The sequence below is a fragment of the Electrona antarctica genome, assembly GCF_951216825.1.
Source record: "Electrona antarctica genome assembly, chromosome: 24".
NCBI classification, from domain to species: Eukaryota; Metazoa; Chordata; class Actinopteri; order Myctophiformes; family Myctophidae; genus Electrona; species Electrona antarctica.
This window is the reverse complement of record NC_136803.1, coordinates 2,256,670-2,273,286: the sequence shown is the minus strand read 5'-3', so window position 1 is coordinate 2,273,286 and position 16,617 is coordinate 2,256,670. Positions and strand designations below refer to the sequence as shown.

The window sequence follows — 16,617 nt, the reverse complement described above, 5'->3', positions numbered from 1 at the left end:
CTCTCTCTCTCTCTCTCTCTCTCTCTCTCTCTCTCTCTCTCTCTCTCTCTCCCTCCCTCCCTGTCCTTCCAGACCTGAGAAGATGGCCAAGCTTCCAGTCATCTTGGGGAACCTGGATGTAACCATTGACAATGTGGCTCCAGATATGACCAGTAAGCCAGAGACCACCCAGAAGCAAAGATATGAATATATATTCACGGCTGTGGCTCAGGAGGTAGAGCAGGTCGTCCAATGATCCCTGGGTCGGCGGTTCGTATCCCGGCTCCTTCTGTCCACATGTTGAAGTGTCCTTGGGCAAGACACTGAACCCTACATTGCCTCCAATGAGTTGGTCAGTGTGCGCTCGCCACCATTGGTGTGTGACCGCTTCACCTCCCAATGTATGAATGGATGAACCATTGTAAAGCGCTTTGAGCACTTGGAAAAGCGCTATAAAAATGCAATTCATTATTATTATTATTATATTCAAAGATTTGCACACATTTAAAAAAAATAATAAAGCAGACCTACAACCTCGTAGCGTGGCACTCGGTGCCACGCTACGAGGTTGTAGATCTGCTGTTTTTCAACAGCTAAAGTTTATAATTACGCTTAATGTGGTTAAAAGTTAAGGTGACACAGCTGTGTTCCAGGTCTCAATGATGTTAAACATGTCGTACCCTGGTCCCCTCCCCTCCCCTCCCCTCCCCTCCCCTCCCCTCCCCTCCCCTCCCCCTCCCCTCCCCTCTGTGTGTGCAGACTGCGTGACCTCCTCCTACATCCCCGTGAAGAACTTCGAGGGCAACGGGCCGGGCAGCGCCCTCCTGGAGGTGGAGGAGTTCGTCCCCTGCATCGCCAAGTGTTCGCAGCCCTTCACCATCTACAACAACCACCTCTACGTCTACCCAAAACACCTCAAATACGACGGGCAGAAGTCCTTCGCTAAGGTATACGCCATGTTCCCACACCTAGGCTGCCAAGCCAGCCGGACGGCGTGCCGCGGGTTCGACTCCCGAGCCCAACGGCCTTTGCCGCGTGTCACTCCCCATCTCTCTCCCCCTTTCCTGTCTAATTACTGTACCCTATCAATAAAGGCAAAACGCAAAACAAAATATCTTAAAAAGAAAAAGCGTCTGTTGGGCAACATTCAATGTTATTTCCGGTTGGGACGTCATCGAAAATGTTTCCCCCCCATTTTAGCCGATCAGATGGAAAATCTTAAAACGTGAATAACTCTTGATCTAAATCATTCCGTCCAATTCTAAGCAAAGATCATGTGTTAGACGGTCCATCGTGGTCCCGTCGCTAGTTGCGTTAGAATTAATCATACCTCCCGTTGTTGTCGATCGCCTCGGGAGTGTTTTGGCTACATCTAGCTACTTCAGCTTCATCCAGGATAGCGCCTGGTGCGTCGCTAAATGTGCTCTGCTGCTGTAAATCCGCTGGGCGCTCTGATTTAATGGTCCTAAATACCCCCGGGTGTTCTGTTAACTAGAACGGTGCCCGTTGGAGCCTCTACAGCGGTGCCCGTTGGACACTGGCCTACTTGGAAATGCATGCCCCACCCAGATATTATGTCTGTGTCCCTTTTATGCCTGTATATGGAGTTCTTTGTCAGGCATGCCCAAATATGGAGTCTATGCAGACTCCATATGCAGACTCCATATACTCCATATACAAACGTTTTTGAGTGGTGTAAACCACTCCTACAACTGGCTTTGTTAGTCTGTGCAGAAAACATTTGCATGGTTGCTATGTTCACCCTGTTCACCCGGGTGTGATTTAATTACGTCAGACATGATTTAATTACGTCAGACAGGCTATATAAGACCTTACACCACTCAGTTCACACGGGTGTGATTTTTAACTCTAATCATTGCTTCTGGGGGGGGTCCGTGGAACAACATATTTTCAGATGGGGGTCCTTGACATGAAAATGTTTGAGAACATAGAAACATGGGTTTTTCAGAAATTTGTAGAATCGTTCCCAGGTGAAAATGGGTTAAAGGAGAAAGTCCCCATCATAATCCACATAGGAAAGTACCTCTAAGTTCTAACCAACATGCCAACAACCGCAGTGCATGGCTTTGAACTGCAGGGCTAATACATTATTATAATTTATATTCTGTCATTAAATATCAAGTGATTCAATAAGCCGAACCAAAGCTGGTCGAGGGTCTATTTTTCATCCAATCCTCATGATCAACATTTGGCCTCAGCAACATGAAACGTTTCCTCACCGCTGTCTGAAGCAATCATTATTTTTCATTATTTTTTTTACAGTGGTTTTATTGGGGAAAATGTAAATGCTTAAACTATGTTGGCTAAAGCACTCTTATCGTAATCATTAAATGCTCCTGTTAAGCTGCAGAGAGCCTTTGGCAGCGTTGCCAGGTCTGGTCAGCCAAGCAGCAAAGACTGGATAGAATGATATTACTGGAGCGTTACTGCAGCTCCTGATGAATGCATCCATGCTGCTGGCAGTACAGGGGTGGACTGGCCACAGGACGTACCAGTACAGGGGTGGACTGGACTGGCCACAGGACGTACCAGTACAGGGGTGGACTGGACTGGCCACAGGACGTACCAGACACATGCTGCTGGCAGTACAGGGGTGGACTGGCCACAGGACGTACCAGACAGTACAGGGGTGGACTGGCCACGGGACGTACCAGTACAGGGGTGGACTGGACTGGCCACAGGACGTACCAGACACATGCTGCTGGCAGTACAGGGGTGGACTGGCCACAGGACGTACCAGACACATGCTGCTGGCAGTACAGGGGTGGACTGGCCACAGGACGTACCAGACAGTACAGGGGTGGACTGGCCACGGGACGTACCAGTACAGGGGTGGACTTGACTGGCCACAGGACGTACCAGACACATGCTGCTGGCAGTACAGGGGTGGACTGGCCACATGACGTACCAGACAGTACAGGGGTAGACTGGCCACGGGACGTACCAGTACAGGGGTGGACTGGACTGGCCACAGGACGTACCAGACACATGCTGCTGGCAGTACAGGGGGTGGACTGGCCACAGGACGTACAGTACAGGGGTGGACTGGCCACAGGACGTACCAGACAGTACAGGGGTGGACTGGCCACAGGACGTACCAGACAGTACAGGGGTGGACTGGCCACGGGACGTACCAGTACAGGGGTGGACTGGCCACAGGACGTACCAGACAGTACAGGGGTGGACTGGCCACAGGACGTACCAGACAGTACAGGGGTGGACTGGCCACGGGACGTACCAGTACAGGGGTGGACTGGCCACAGGACGTACCAGTACAGGGGTGGACTGGCCACGGGACGTACCAGACAGTACAGGGGTGGACTGGCCACGGGACGTACCAGACAGTACAGGGGTGGACTGGCCACGGGACGTACCAGACAGTACAGGGGTGGACTGGCCACGGGACGTACCAGACAGTACAGGGGTGGACTGGCCACGGGACGTACCAGACAGTACAGGGGTGGACTGGCCACGGGACGTACCAGACAGTACAGGGGTGGACTGGCCACGGGACGTACCAGACAGTACAGGGGTGGACTGGCCACGGGACGTACCAGACAGTACAGGGGTGGACTGGCCACGGGACGTACCAGACAGTACAGGGGTGGACTGGCCACGGGACGTACCAGACAGTACAGGGGTGGACTGGCCACGGGACGTACCAGACAGTACAGGGGTGGACTGGCCACGGGACGTACCAGACAGTACAGGGGTGGACTGGCCACGGGACGTACCAGTACAGGGGTGGACTGGCCACGGGACGTACCAGACAGTACAGGGGTGGACTGGCCACGGGACGTACCAGTACAGGGGTGGACTGGCCACGGGACGTACCAGACAGTACAGGGGTGGACTGGCCACGGGACGTACCAGTACAGGGGTGGACTGGCCACGGGACGTACCAGACAGTACAGGGGTGGACTGGCCACGGGACGTACCAGTACAGGGGTGGACTGGCCACGGGACGTACCAGACAGTACAGGGGTGGACTGGCCACAGGACGTACCAGTACAGGGGTGGACTGGCCACGGGACGTACCAGACAGTACAGGGGTGGACTGGCCACGGGACGTACCAGTACAGGGGTGGACTGGCCACGGGACGTACCAGTACAGGGGTGGACTGGCCACGGGACATACCAGACAGTACAGGGGTGGACTGGCCACGGGACGTACCAGTACAGGGGTGGACTGGCCACGGGACGTACCAGACAGTACAGGGGTGGACTGGCCACGGGACTACTACAAAGTAACCACTGACTAAAGTTTTCAAATAAATGTAATGGAGTAAAGGTAAAGATATTTGCCTCTGGGGTGTAGTGGAGCAGAAGTGAAAGTACTGGCAATGGGAAATACTCAAGTATAAAGTACAAATAGAAGACATGCTGGCTTCTATGGAATCCAAATGACTGAAATCAGTCTTGGCTACAGACCCAAGAGTGTAAAAACGTGTACGTCACCAAGAGGGGGGCGGCGTCTGAGAAGATAGCGGCGCCATGTTTCTGGAATTTAAATTCTAGAACAATTTAAACCTATTGTTCGTGAGTGTATGGCCCCTTAATTAACCCATTTTGGGCGGGAACCCCTTTTGGTGTTAGCATTATGTTATGCTTTAGCTATTGAAAAATAGCAGATCTACAAGCTCGTAGCGCGCCACTCGGTGGCGCGCTACGAGCTTGTAGGTCTGCTATTTTTGAAAAATCGAAGAACCACTGACATAGCTTTTTCAGAAAACTGTCAGGATGTAGAAGACATTTTTAGAATCTGATCTCAGGTCAGAATGGGTTAAACCTATTGTTCGTGAGTGTATGGCCCCTTAATTAATTGATGTATTTGTATTGCTCTGGAGTGGATCTTCACATACAGCCTATTGGCTTATCAATTGATTGAATGACGACACCCAGTTATGTTCCACCTATTTAAGGATTTCAAGGCCATACCCAGGGGGGGGCGAAATGTTGTTGTATAGGTCGAAATAAAAAGACGGGGAGCAGAATTATATTGTGTGCGGACATTCCACTTTTTTTCTTCATTTAAACTCTAGCCCACATGAATAGAGTGACGGATCTCTGTTTTTGTAAACATTGAGCTCGTTCTTGGCGACAACATAGTGAACCATGAACACCAGGATGGATAGAAAGAACGTCGGACTCGACATACCTTACAAGGACAAGGAAAGTGTCGTGAACAAACGCGGCTGTGCAGTGGCGTGCACAGATAGACACTAGGGGGTGCTAGAGCACCACCTGCCCCTCTAAATGTCTGTGCACGCCACTGCGGCTGTGCTTCGATACTTTGTTGAACGTTATGTCTCTGCGCCGTACGGCCGAGATCCAAGCCATCCTATACGTCTCTTTGTAAGCTCGTCACAATCTGGGTTCCTTGATGCCGTCTCCATGCTGGAGAGCTGAAAAATCTAATTCAGTTTTCTGGCTCATTCCCTCGACGTGACCTGCTGTGGCACTTATTTACTGAGCAAGTCTGCACCGCTGTGAGATGTCAGTTTAAAAAAAGAACGTATACTAGCACACCGGATAGTCGCTCAATGTAAACAAACCAGACAATCCCAGAAGTATGGCGGCCGCTACCATGACACATATTTTGGTACCAGTGTTGTTTTTGGCAGCAACATTTGATTTTAGTTTTAGTCCTAGTCTTTTGAATAGTTTTCACTTAGTTTTAGTCACATTTTAGTCACCTGGAATGTTTTAGTGTTAGTCTAGTTTTAGTCGACTAAATGTCATGAGATTTTAGTCGACTAAATCTACGGTTGATTTAGTCGTCTAAAATGTATTTTGGCGGGGCTTGCTGAAAATAGCCGATCTACAAGCTCACAACGCGTCGCAGCGCGACGCGTTGTGGGCTTGTAGATTGGCTATTTTCAGCATGCAACCAAGTGTAAAATGACTTATACTGGATCTCTTGTCCACTATTCCCTTCCTAACATTTTAGTCTAGTTTTTATTTGTTGACGAAATTGTCGATATATTTAGTCTTAGTTTTAGTCGTCATAGCTTAGTTTTTATTTAGTTTCTATTTATTTTTTGTCAGTGAAAAAAGGTAGTCGACGAACATGTTTTGTTTAGTTTTAGTCGACGAAAACAACACTGTTTGATACTCCACTGTATATATATATATATATATATGTCTCCATGTCTCCAGGCCAGGAACATTGCAGTGTGTATATGTGTATATATATATATATATATATGTCTCCTGTCTCCAGGCCAGGAACATTGCAGTGTATATATGTATATATATGTATATATATATGTCTCCTGTCTCCAGGCCAGGAACATTGCAGTGTGTATATGTGTATATATGTATATATATATGTCTCCTGTCTCCAGGCCAGGAACATTGCAGTGTGTATATGTGTATATATGTATATATATATGTCTCCTGTCTCCAGGCCAGGAACATTGCAGTGTGTATATGTGTATATATGTGTATATATGTATATATATATATGTCTCCATGTCTCCAGGCCAGGAACATTGCAGTGTGTATATGTGTATATATGTATATATATATGTCTATATATGTCTATATATGTCTCCTGTCTCCAGGCCAGGAACATTGCAGTGTGTATATGTATATATGTGTATATATGTATATATATATGTCTATATATGTCTCCTGTCTCCAGGCCAGGAACATTGCAGTGTGTATATGTATATATGTGTATATATGTATATATATATGTCTATATATGTCTCCTGTCTCCAGGCCAGGAACATTGCAGTGTATATATGTGTATATATGTATATATGTATATATATATATATGTCTCCTGTCTCCAGGCCAGGAACATTGCAGTGTATATATGTGTATATATGTGTATATATGTATATATATGTATGTCTCCAGGCCAGGAACATTACAGTGTGTATATGTGTATATGTATATATATATATGTCTCCTGTCTCCAGGCCAGGAACATTGCAGTGTGTATATGTGTATATATGTGTATATATGTATATATATATATGTATATATGTCTCCTGTCTCCAGGCCAGGAACATTGCAGTCTGCATCGAGTTCAAGGACTCTGACGAGGAGGACGCTCAGCCCTTAAAGGTACACAAACACTTATTTATAGTGTGTCTAACTATAACTCTAATTGAAAAGGTCTCATTGTGCCACTCTGTCACTCCCTTTATCTCTCTCTCTCCATCATGGCCCATAGCACTTATCCTACCCCCTTAGATAGCACTTTTTAGACTTAGATAGCATTTGAAACAGACTTATAGCATGTCATGTAGACAGCACAATAATTGCATTGTATGTAGTCATAGCACATCATAGTACATATGTATAGCATAGTATAGTATATATGTATATTTAATATGTATAGTGTCATTATATAGATATGTTCTAGTTACGTTCTTAGCTTACGCATGTTTCTTGATAAATGCATTTTATATATGTGATGTATTCCCATACTTTTGTTCTTGCCTAATGTAAATCGCTCTGGATTAAGAGCGTCTGCTAAATGCCTAAATTGTAAATTGTCTCTCTCTCTCTGTCTGTCTGTCTCTCTCTGTCTCTCTCTCTCTGTCTCTCTCTCTCTATGTCTCTCTCTCTCTCTCTCTCTCTCTCTCTCTCTCTCTCTCTCTCTCTCTCTGTCTGTCTGTCTGTCTCTCTCTCTCTCTCTCTCTGTCTCTCTCTCTCTGTCTCTCTCTCTCTATGTCTCTCTCTCTCTCTCTCTCTGTCTGTCTGTCTGTCGCTCTCTGTCTCTCTCTCTCTGTCTCTCTCTCTCTACGTCTCTCTCTCTCTCTCTGTCTGTCTGTCTGTCTGTCTCTCTCTCTCTCTCTCTCTCTCTCTCTCTCTCTCTCTCTCTCTCTCTCTCTCTCTCTCTCTGTCTGTCTGTCTGTCTGTCTGTCTGTCTGTCTGTCTGTCTCTCTCTCTATCTGTCTCTATCTGTCTCTCTATCTCTGTCTCTCTCTCTCTATGTCTCTCTCTCTCTCTCTCTCTCTCTCTCTCTCTGTGTCTGTCTGTCTCTGTCTCTCTCTCTCTCTCTCTCTCTCTCTCTCTCTCTCTCTCTCTCTCTCTCTCTCTGTCTGTCTGTCACTCCCTTTATCTCTATCTCTGTTGTCTGTCTGTCTGTCTGTCTGTCTGTCTGTCTGTCTGTCTGTCTGTCTGTCTGTCTGTCTGTCTGTCTGTCTGTCTGTCTGTCTGTCTGTCTGTCTGTCTGTCTCTCTCTCTCTCTCTCTCTCTCTGTCTCTCTCTGTCTCTCTCTGTGTCTCTCTGTGTCTCTCTGTCTCTCTCTCTCTCTCTCTCTCTGTGTGTTGCAGTGCATCTATGGGCGTCCAGGGGGCGCTCTCTTCACCAAGCAGGCCTACGCAGCGGTCCTTCATCATCAGCAGAATCCAGAGTTCTATGACGAGGTAGAGACATAGAAAACACTGACACGTTACCGCAGTTAAATCTCTGCATTTGACCTCTGTTTATTTTCCCCGTTTCTCTCGTTTTATCCAAGATAAAGATAGAGTTGCCGACGCAGCTCCACGAGAGGCACCATCTGCTCTTCAGCTTCTTCCATGTGAGCTGTGACAGCAACAGCAAGAAGAAGGACCTGGTGGAGAGCCCAGGTACTGCAGCCTCCCACCCGCTTCCAATATTATGTCATGTTAATAAGAAGGACCTGGTGGAGAGCCCAGGTACTGCAGCCTCCCACCCGCTTCCAATGTTATGTCATGTTAATAAGAAGGACCTGGTGGAGAGCCCAGGTACTGCAGCCTCCCACCCGCTTCCTATGTTATGTTAATAAGAAGGACCTGGAGGAGAGCCCAGGTACTGCAGCCTCCCACCCGCTTCCAATATTATGTTATGTTAATAAGAAGGACCTGGAGGAGAGCCCAGGTACTGCAGCCTCCCACCCACTTCTAATGTTATGTTAATAAGAAGGACCTGGTGGAGAGCCCAGGTACTGCAGCCTCCCACCCGCTTCTAATGTTATGTTATGTTAATAAGAAGGACCTGGTGGAGAGCCCAGGTACTGCAGCCTCCCACCCGCTTCTAATGTTATGTTAATAAGAAGGACCTGGAGGAGAGCCCAGGTACTGCAGCCTCCCACCCGCTTCTAATGTTATGTTATGTTAATAAGAAGGACCTGGAGGAGAGCCCAGGTACTGCAGCCTCCCACCCGCTTCTAATGTTATGTTATGTTAATAAGAAGGACCTGGTGGAGAGCCCAGGTATTGCAGCCATGTAAGGGATAATGTCGGCCTAGGTGGTCATTGTAGGGAGATATTTCACCGACAGGGTGTTTAACCACCGACGCTAAGCGGCATGTGTGGGGTTGTTTAGCATGTTTTTCAAGGAAGTTGAAAAGCTTTAGCGCGTCCACGGCGCCTCCCCTGGTCGAATGTGGAATTATATTTCCAACTGACTTCAGTTCACTCGACATGCACGCGCACACGCACAGCCTCCTTGAAACACATGGAAGCGGCTGACAAAATAACCGATTTAAACGCTCGTTTAACCGTTTAAACTTGGATTTTCTTGGCCGTTCATAAACTATAAACTAAGAAAAGGGTAAGAAACGTTCCTTTTGGAAATATGCGCCGTTTCTGATGCGACGTGGATGTGACCTCATCTCGGAGCTACAGAATGAGCGTAGGGACTGAGGGAACGTATCGGGGCTAGTGTGGGGCCAATGTGGCCAATAAGGGCCATGAGGGCTTATGTTGGGGGGCCAATAAGGGCCAATTGCCAAGACCATTTGACAAGTAATGATAATTCCACTATCATAATTATTATTTATTTATAATTATTTACTTTTAATGTGCTGGCTGCCATTAGTCAGTTTTAGTTTCAGACTAAAGAGAACGTACTGCTTATTTTACTGTCAAATGACACGAAAGGGCACAAGGGACGGACTCCACAAAAAGACCACCCCCAGAAATCGGCGCGCGCTACGTTACGCGCACCCACACATTTGCCCTTTTCTGGGGTTTGAGCCCATGCCCCCTCAGTGCTCTCTGCACGCCACGGCCCCTCACAGCTAGAAGGTCATGGGGTTTGATTACCACTGGGGACGCTGTAGGCGCTGTGGGCATTGTGTACATTGTGTGGTCTACTACAGTGTAGGCGCTGGGGGCATTGTGTACATTGTGTGGTCTACTACAGTGTAGGTGCTGGGGGCATTGTGTACATTGTGTGGTCTACTACAGTGTAGGCGCTGGGGGCATTGTGTACATTGTGTGGTCTACTACAGTGTAGGTGCTGGGGGCATTGTGTACATTGTGTGGTCTACTACAGTGTAGGCGCTGGGGGCATTGTGTACATTGTGTGGTCTACTACAGTGTATAGGCGCTGGGGGCATTGTGTACATTGTGTGGTCTACTACAGTGTAGGCGCTGGGGGCATTGTGTACATTGTGTGGTCTACTACAGTGTAGGTCGCTGGGGGCATTGTGTACATTGTGTGGTCTACTACAGTGTAGGTCGCTGGGGGCATTGTGTACATTGTGTGGTCTACTACAGTGTATAGGCGCTGGGGGCATTGTGTACATTGTGTGGTCTACTACAGTGTAGGTCGCTGGGGGCATTGTGTACATTGTGTGGTCTACTACAGTGTAGGTCGCTGGGGGCATTGTGTACATTGTGTGGTCTACTACAGTGTATAGGCGCTGGGGGCATTGTGTACATTGTGTGGTCTACTACAGTGTATAGGCGCTGGGGGCATTGTGTACATTGTGTGGTCTTCTACAGTGTAGGCGCTGGGGGCATTGTGTACATTGTGTGGTCTACTACAGTGTAGGTCGCTGGGGGCATTGTGTACATTGTGTGGTCTTCTACAGTGTGGCTGTGTACACTGTGGCTCAGGAGGTAGAGCAGGTTGTCCAATGATCCCTGGGTCGGCGGTCTGAATCCCGGCTCCTCCTTTCTACATGTGGAAGTGTCCCCACGGGCAAGACACTGAACCCCACACTGCCTCCAATGAGTCGGTCGCTGTGAGGCTGTGAGCTCGCCACCGTCGGTGTGTGAATGTGGGAAGTGAGGACGCTGGTGTCGACTGTTCGCCGCTTCACCTCCCAATGTATGAATGAATTAACCTATTATTATTATTATTATTATTATTATTATTACAGTGCCTTTTTTTGTGCTGGTCCACAGTGGGTTCAGCGTGGCTACCTCTGCTGAGAGACGGCCGGGTCATCATGAACGAACAGCACATGTCGGTGGCCGCCAACCTGCCCCCGGGGTACCTGAGCAACCAGGACGTCCTTCTGAAGGTAAGGCCCAACCTGCCCCTGGGATACCTGAGCAACCAGGACATCCTTCTGAAGGTAAGGCCCAACCTGCCCCCAGGATACCTGAGCAACCAGGACGTCCTTCTGAAGGTAAGGCCCAACCTGCCCTCTGGGTTACCTGAGCAACCAGGACGTCCTTCTGAAGGTAAGGCCCAACCTGCCCTCTGGGTTACCTGAGCAACCAGGACGTCCTTCTGAAGGTAAGGCCCAACCTGCCCCCAGGTTACCTGAGCAACCAGGACGTCCTTCTGAAGGTAAGGACCAATCTGCCCCCGGGGTACCTGAGCAACCAGGACGTCCTTCTGAAGGTAAGGCCCAACCTGCCCCCAGGATACCTGAGCAACCAGGACGTCCTTCTGAAGGTAAGGCCCAACCTGCCCCCAGGATACCTGAGCAACCAGGACGTCCTTCTGAAGGTAAGGCCCAACCTGCCCTCTGGGTTACCTGAGCAACCAGGATGTCCTTCTGAAGGTAAGGCCCAACCTGCCCCCAGGACACCTGAGCAACCAGGACGTCCTTCTGAAGGTAAGAACCAACCTGCCCCCAGGATACCTGAGCAACCAGGATGGTTTTTAAATGTACAACTATTATTTAAAAAAAATAAAATAGGTAGGCCTAGTTAAACAACTAGTCGACTAGTAAACTAGGCAAACTAGTCAACTCGTAAAAATCACTAGAAGTGAAAGCCTGAGTTTCTGTTTTTCTATTAAATACGTAGCAGTTGATTGATTGATACACATTTATTTTCTGTTTGTTTTGTCAGCACTCGGGCCCGGAGATCAAGTGGGTCGACGGAGGAAAGCCCCTGTTCAAGGTCTCCACTCACCTGGTGTCCACTGTCTATACCCAGGTATCTGACACACAATGCACGCACGCACGCACGCACGCACGCACGCATGCACGCACGCACGCACGCACGCACGCACGCACACACGCACGCACGCACGCACGCACGCACGCACGCACACACGCACGCACGCACACGCACGCACACGCACGCACGCACGTGTCTCATCCTTCTATCGCTGTGTGTCTTTCAGGACCAACACCTCCATAACTTCTTCCACCACTGTCAGAGTATGGAGAGCTCGGAGCAGGCTTCAGAGGGAGAGCTGGTCAAATACCTGAAGGTACAAATACACTTTATTATTATTATTATTATTATTATTGTTATTACTAGTGTGTGCTCGCTCCAGCGAGCACACACTAGTTCTCTACAATACAGTTTAGATGAATTCCACTTCGAAATGCCACCACTTTTTTTCACCATAAAAAACTCTTAATAATACAAATCTTAGATAATGAATGCTATGGCCAGTGTTGGGATAGTTCACTTTTTTTTATGAACTAGTTCAGTTCAAAGTTCAATTTTTTAAAAAGGAACTAGTTCCGTTCATAGTTCATAATTCAACATTTTGAACTAAAGTTCATGGTTCCAAAAAGTGAACTATTAGTTCTTTTTTTAGTTCTTTTTTTTTTCTCCAATACATTGCTGCAAGCTATTTGTCAAAAATATTGCCACAGCCCGAGCCCATACAGAACCACAGACAGCAATTATTGTATCCGTTTTAACACTGAATGTCAGATTAATCTTCATATCCAATTTTGAGTCCTTATCCAAATAGGGTTTAAATTAGCATTGAGGGGACAGGCCTCAGAATACTGGTATTCAGTCCACACTATGATGAATTGATGAATTGAACATGGTGGACCCTATTGGAAACAAGTGTAATGCTTAATTGGGTCGTCCACTCACAGTTAACAGCCTTTGTATTGAGTTTGTGCTTGAAATGTACTGTAATTCTGCAAACTGTTAATACATTTTTCAATCAATCAATCAAACTAGTGGCAGCTGCAGCTTTCATTTCTAGAGTCTACAGTATATTTTCAAAAACATGAGGAAACACTTGTTGCTTGAATGGACTTTATTATGAAAACAAATACAGGACTGTAGTCCCTAAGGTGCAAATGTTTTTCCATTTAAATTTCAATAAGAAATGAGACAATACTGCAATGTAGATATACCGGTACTCTGTTACAAGTAGAAGTCCTGTATTCAAAATGCACTTAAGTAAAAGTTCAAAAGTATCAGCATCAAAATGTACTTAAAGTACCAAAAGTAGCCCAGGCCCACACATACAAAGGAGACCATTCTAAACTGCAGTAACGTGCAGTTTAGGCCTACTCTTTACAACAAACATATAGATCTGCTAACACAATCTGAGGTACGAACCATGCTGAGGTAGGAAACTACGCTTGTGCCTCAAAGTGCAATATTCAAAGTGCAAAACATTTAAACATCAGTCACACTATTATTTTCTCCCTGACTTGTTTGCCCTCCTAAAACAAAAAAAGAGTTCAAAAGTGTTCAGGTCAGTGGTACTTTCTGTCCAGTCTGAAAATGCCTTATCTGTATGAAGATCTTCTGTCACTGGTCGCAGTGGTCTCTCCCTGCCTGGTGGATCTGCGGTTTCTTGCTTCCTGTAAAAACAAAAACAAGATATGCTCCGTTATTATTATGACCAATGCACACAAATATACTCATCTCTGTTATGGTTTCCGGCCTCAGCTGCCTGACTCAAACGACACATAGCTGCATAAGCATATTGATAACCATGACATGATGACTGTCTACTACTGTATCAGAGGGACTGACTGTACGTACATTGGTAACATATCAACTTTAAAATCATTACAATCTCCATTGGCAATACATTGCACTTCTATAGCCCAAAAAACAGGTCACAACAAAAATATACCTTTAAATCTTTTCGTTGCCCTTCAAGATGAGCTGAGAAGAAAGAAGAAGAAGAGAAGAAGTTTTAGAATGACAGTAATCTGTACTAAAGGAATTGTGTAGTGTGTATGGAGGCAATCACTGAAATAATTAGACATTTTTTTAATATATTGAAAATCACAATTACTATTTTGCTTCATACACATTAAAATAATATTACCAAGACAGAACTATGATTGAGGCTGGATATTTACTGTACTTATTACCAATGCATAGTAATTATGGAATATAATAACAGTTCATCCCTACCTGAATATTTGACCACCGATGCTGAAGAGCCTCTCGACCGGAGTGCTTGATGGCAGTGCAGTGTTGTGTTTTATGAACAGCCTTTTGAGTTTTGGAAACTGCATGTATTCATCAAATCCATCTTTGGTTGGGGCATCCAAATAAGTGTCCACTTCAGATTTTCGAGCTTGAGGCATTGTTAAATTTGAAGAATGAAGCTGCTGGATCTTTCTTGTTACGTTCATCACTGGTTTGACCCGAGTTTGCGTCAGAGTCAGAGATGGTTTGAAAGTCTCTTTGCAGCATCAATCTGTACTGTACACGTTGTACACGTACAGTTACAAATTCTTTCAAATTATCATATTCTGGCTCTGAACGTGAGTCTAAGGAGCCGTCCTCCGGCTCTTCTTCCATTGACTCCATGCTGCTGCTTGTTATTTGTTGTGATGACGCATTTGTTAGTGCGACTGTGCGAGTGCGACACGGGTGACAGGCAGTCGCTATGCGGTTGCCAGGTTGGGTGTTTTTTTAGCAGGGTTTTCGAATAGAAGGCTCTATGAAAATCTGGCACCCTCTTGAAGACTTGAACGGTGTTATGAACGTGACAAGCTGCGTTCACAAACACCCAGAATGAACGCGTTCACAACAGCGTTCAAAATGCGGAAATGCAGTACGTTCCGTTCACGTTCTCCCATAAAACGAACGCGTTCGTGAACTTTCGTTCTTTGAACGCGTTCGGGTACATCACTGGCTATGGCAATATTAAGAATGCCTTTACAGCCAATGCTGCAGCCCCATTCGCCATGTCGGAGTATTATACTCAGTATATTAAGTTCCATATTAACACTAGCAGGCCGCAACCTGCTCAACACACCTGTATGCCATTGACTAATTAATTTGACTAAAACTCTTGTATTTTCTTTCTTTCTTTCTTTCTTTCTTTCTTTCTCTCTCTCTGTTTCCAGAGCCTTCATGCCATGGAGGGTCATGTGATGGTCAACTTCCTGCCCACCATCCTCAACCAGCTGTTCCGTGTTCTGACCAGAGCCACGCACGAGGACGTGCACGTCAACGTCACCAGGCACGCACGCACACACACACTCACATGCACGCACACACACACACACACACACACACACGTACATGACTCATGCTTATCTGGCTTCTGGGCGGGAACCCCTTTCTTTTTGTGTTTAAGCATTATTTTATTACTTTAGCTGTTGAAAAATAGCAGATCTACAAGCTACAATCTACCTACAAGCTCGTAGCGCGGCACTCGGTGCCGCGCTACGAGCTTGTAGGTCTGCTATTTTTTTTAAATCGTGAAAATGTGGCGCAAATCTTTGAATATCACAGCGAACGTTTTTAACTCAAATCGTTGCTTCCAGGGGGTGCTTGAAAGAACATATTTTCAGATGGGGGGTCGGTGGCCAATTACATATAATTTTTGGGGTCCTTGACATGAAATATTGAGCACCACTGATTTAGAAACATTATTTATTTTAGAAAACTGTCAGGATTTAGAAGATTTTATTTTTATTTCGACGTCAGGTCTAAATGGGTTAATCGTGTTCTCACTGGACCCCTCTGGGTATGTCAAATTGTCTGTAGTTTGATATATATCAAATATGTCAAATATGTTACTTTTCCTCTGCTAAATATGATTTGACAACTTTAGTTACTAGTTACTTTGTAGATTTCGATTATCATTACAAAACATATACTGTACAGTAACAGTTTAGAGGCCCCAGACGGAGATCACCGTCAAGTTCAAGTTCATGGTCAAGTGTCCCCGACGGAGATTGATAAACGGGACGGAGATTAATGATATCAAAACCGATCGCATCGCTCCACAGCCTAGGAGCGCTTGTTGCCCAATCCTCGGTGTTGCACAACAGTGACACGTCATCGAAAATGTTCCCTGTCTGTTTAGCGGACGAAAATCTTAAAACGTTTATAACTCGCGATCTAAATCATCCTGTCTAATTCTGAAAAAAAGATCCTGTGTTAGACGGCGCTCCGCTGTCCAGTCGCTAGTCGAGATAGATTTATTCTTACCTCCCGTCGATCGACATATATAATTATTGTTAGCTGCTACACAGACATTCACAACAACTTCCGGTGCCCCGGTAAAAGTGGTCCGGGCGCTATAAATGATGGGCACATTTTATTAATGGATTAAATAGGTCCAGGCCATCAAGGTGTTAACCACTCCATCTCCTGAGCTACTGCTGTTGATTTTTAGCTATGAAGATGTATTTGTCCAACGTTTTGTACAAACGGTTATATAACAATGTGTCTCTCTGTTCAGGGTGATGGTCCATGTTGTCGCACA

General features: G+C 46.3%; 1 protein-coding gene across 1 annotated transcript in view; it reads left to right on the top strand.

Moving 5' to 3' along the window:
- Positions 1–16,617, top strand: part of LOC306916877 (dedicator of cytokinesis protein 9-like) — a gene marked incomplete at both ends in the record, with an annotated part of 149,899 nt that overhangs the window by 68,744 nt on the left and 64,538 nt on the right. Inside the window, 10 exons of the mRNA XM_079494962.1 lie at positions 73–152; positions 739–926; positions 7,012–7,077; positions 8,295–8,387; positions 8,480–8,591; positions 11,121–11,239; positions 12,021–12,107; positions 12,298–12,387; positions 15,248–15,363; positions 16,594–16,617. The exon at positions 16,594–16,617 is cut by the window's right edge and continues 46 nt beyond it. Coding sequence (XP_079351088.1) covers positions 73–152; positions 739–926; positions 7,012–7,077; positions 8,295–8,387; positions 8,480–8,591; positions 11,121–11,239; positions 12,021–12,107; positions 12,298–12,387; positions 15,248–15,363; positions 16,594–16,617 — 975 coding nt within the window. The remainder of the gene's footprint in view (positions 1–72; positions 153–738; positions 927–7,011; positions 7,078–8,294; positions 8,388–8,479; positions 8,592–11,120; positions 11,240–12,020; positions 12,108–12,297; positions 12,388–15,247; positions 15,364–16,593) is intronic.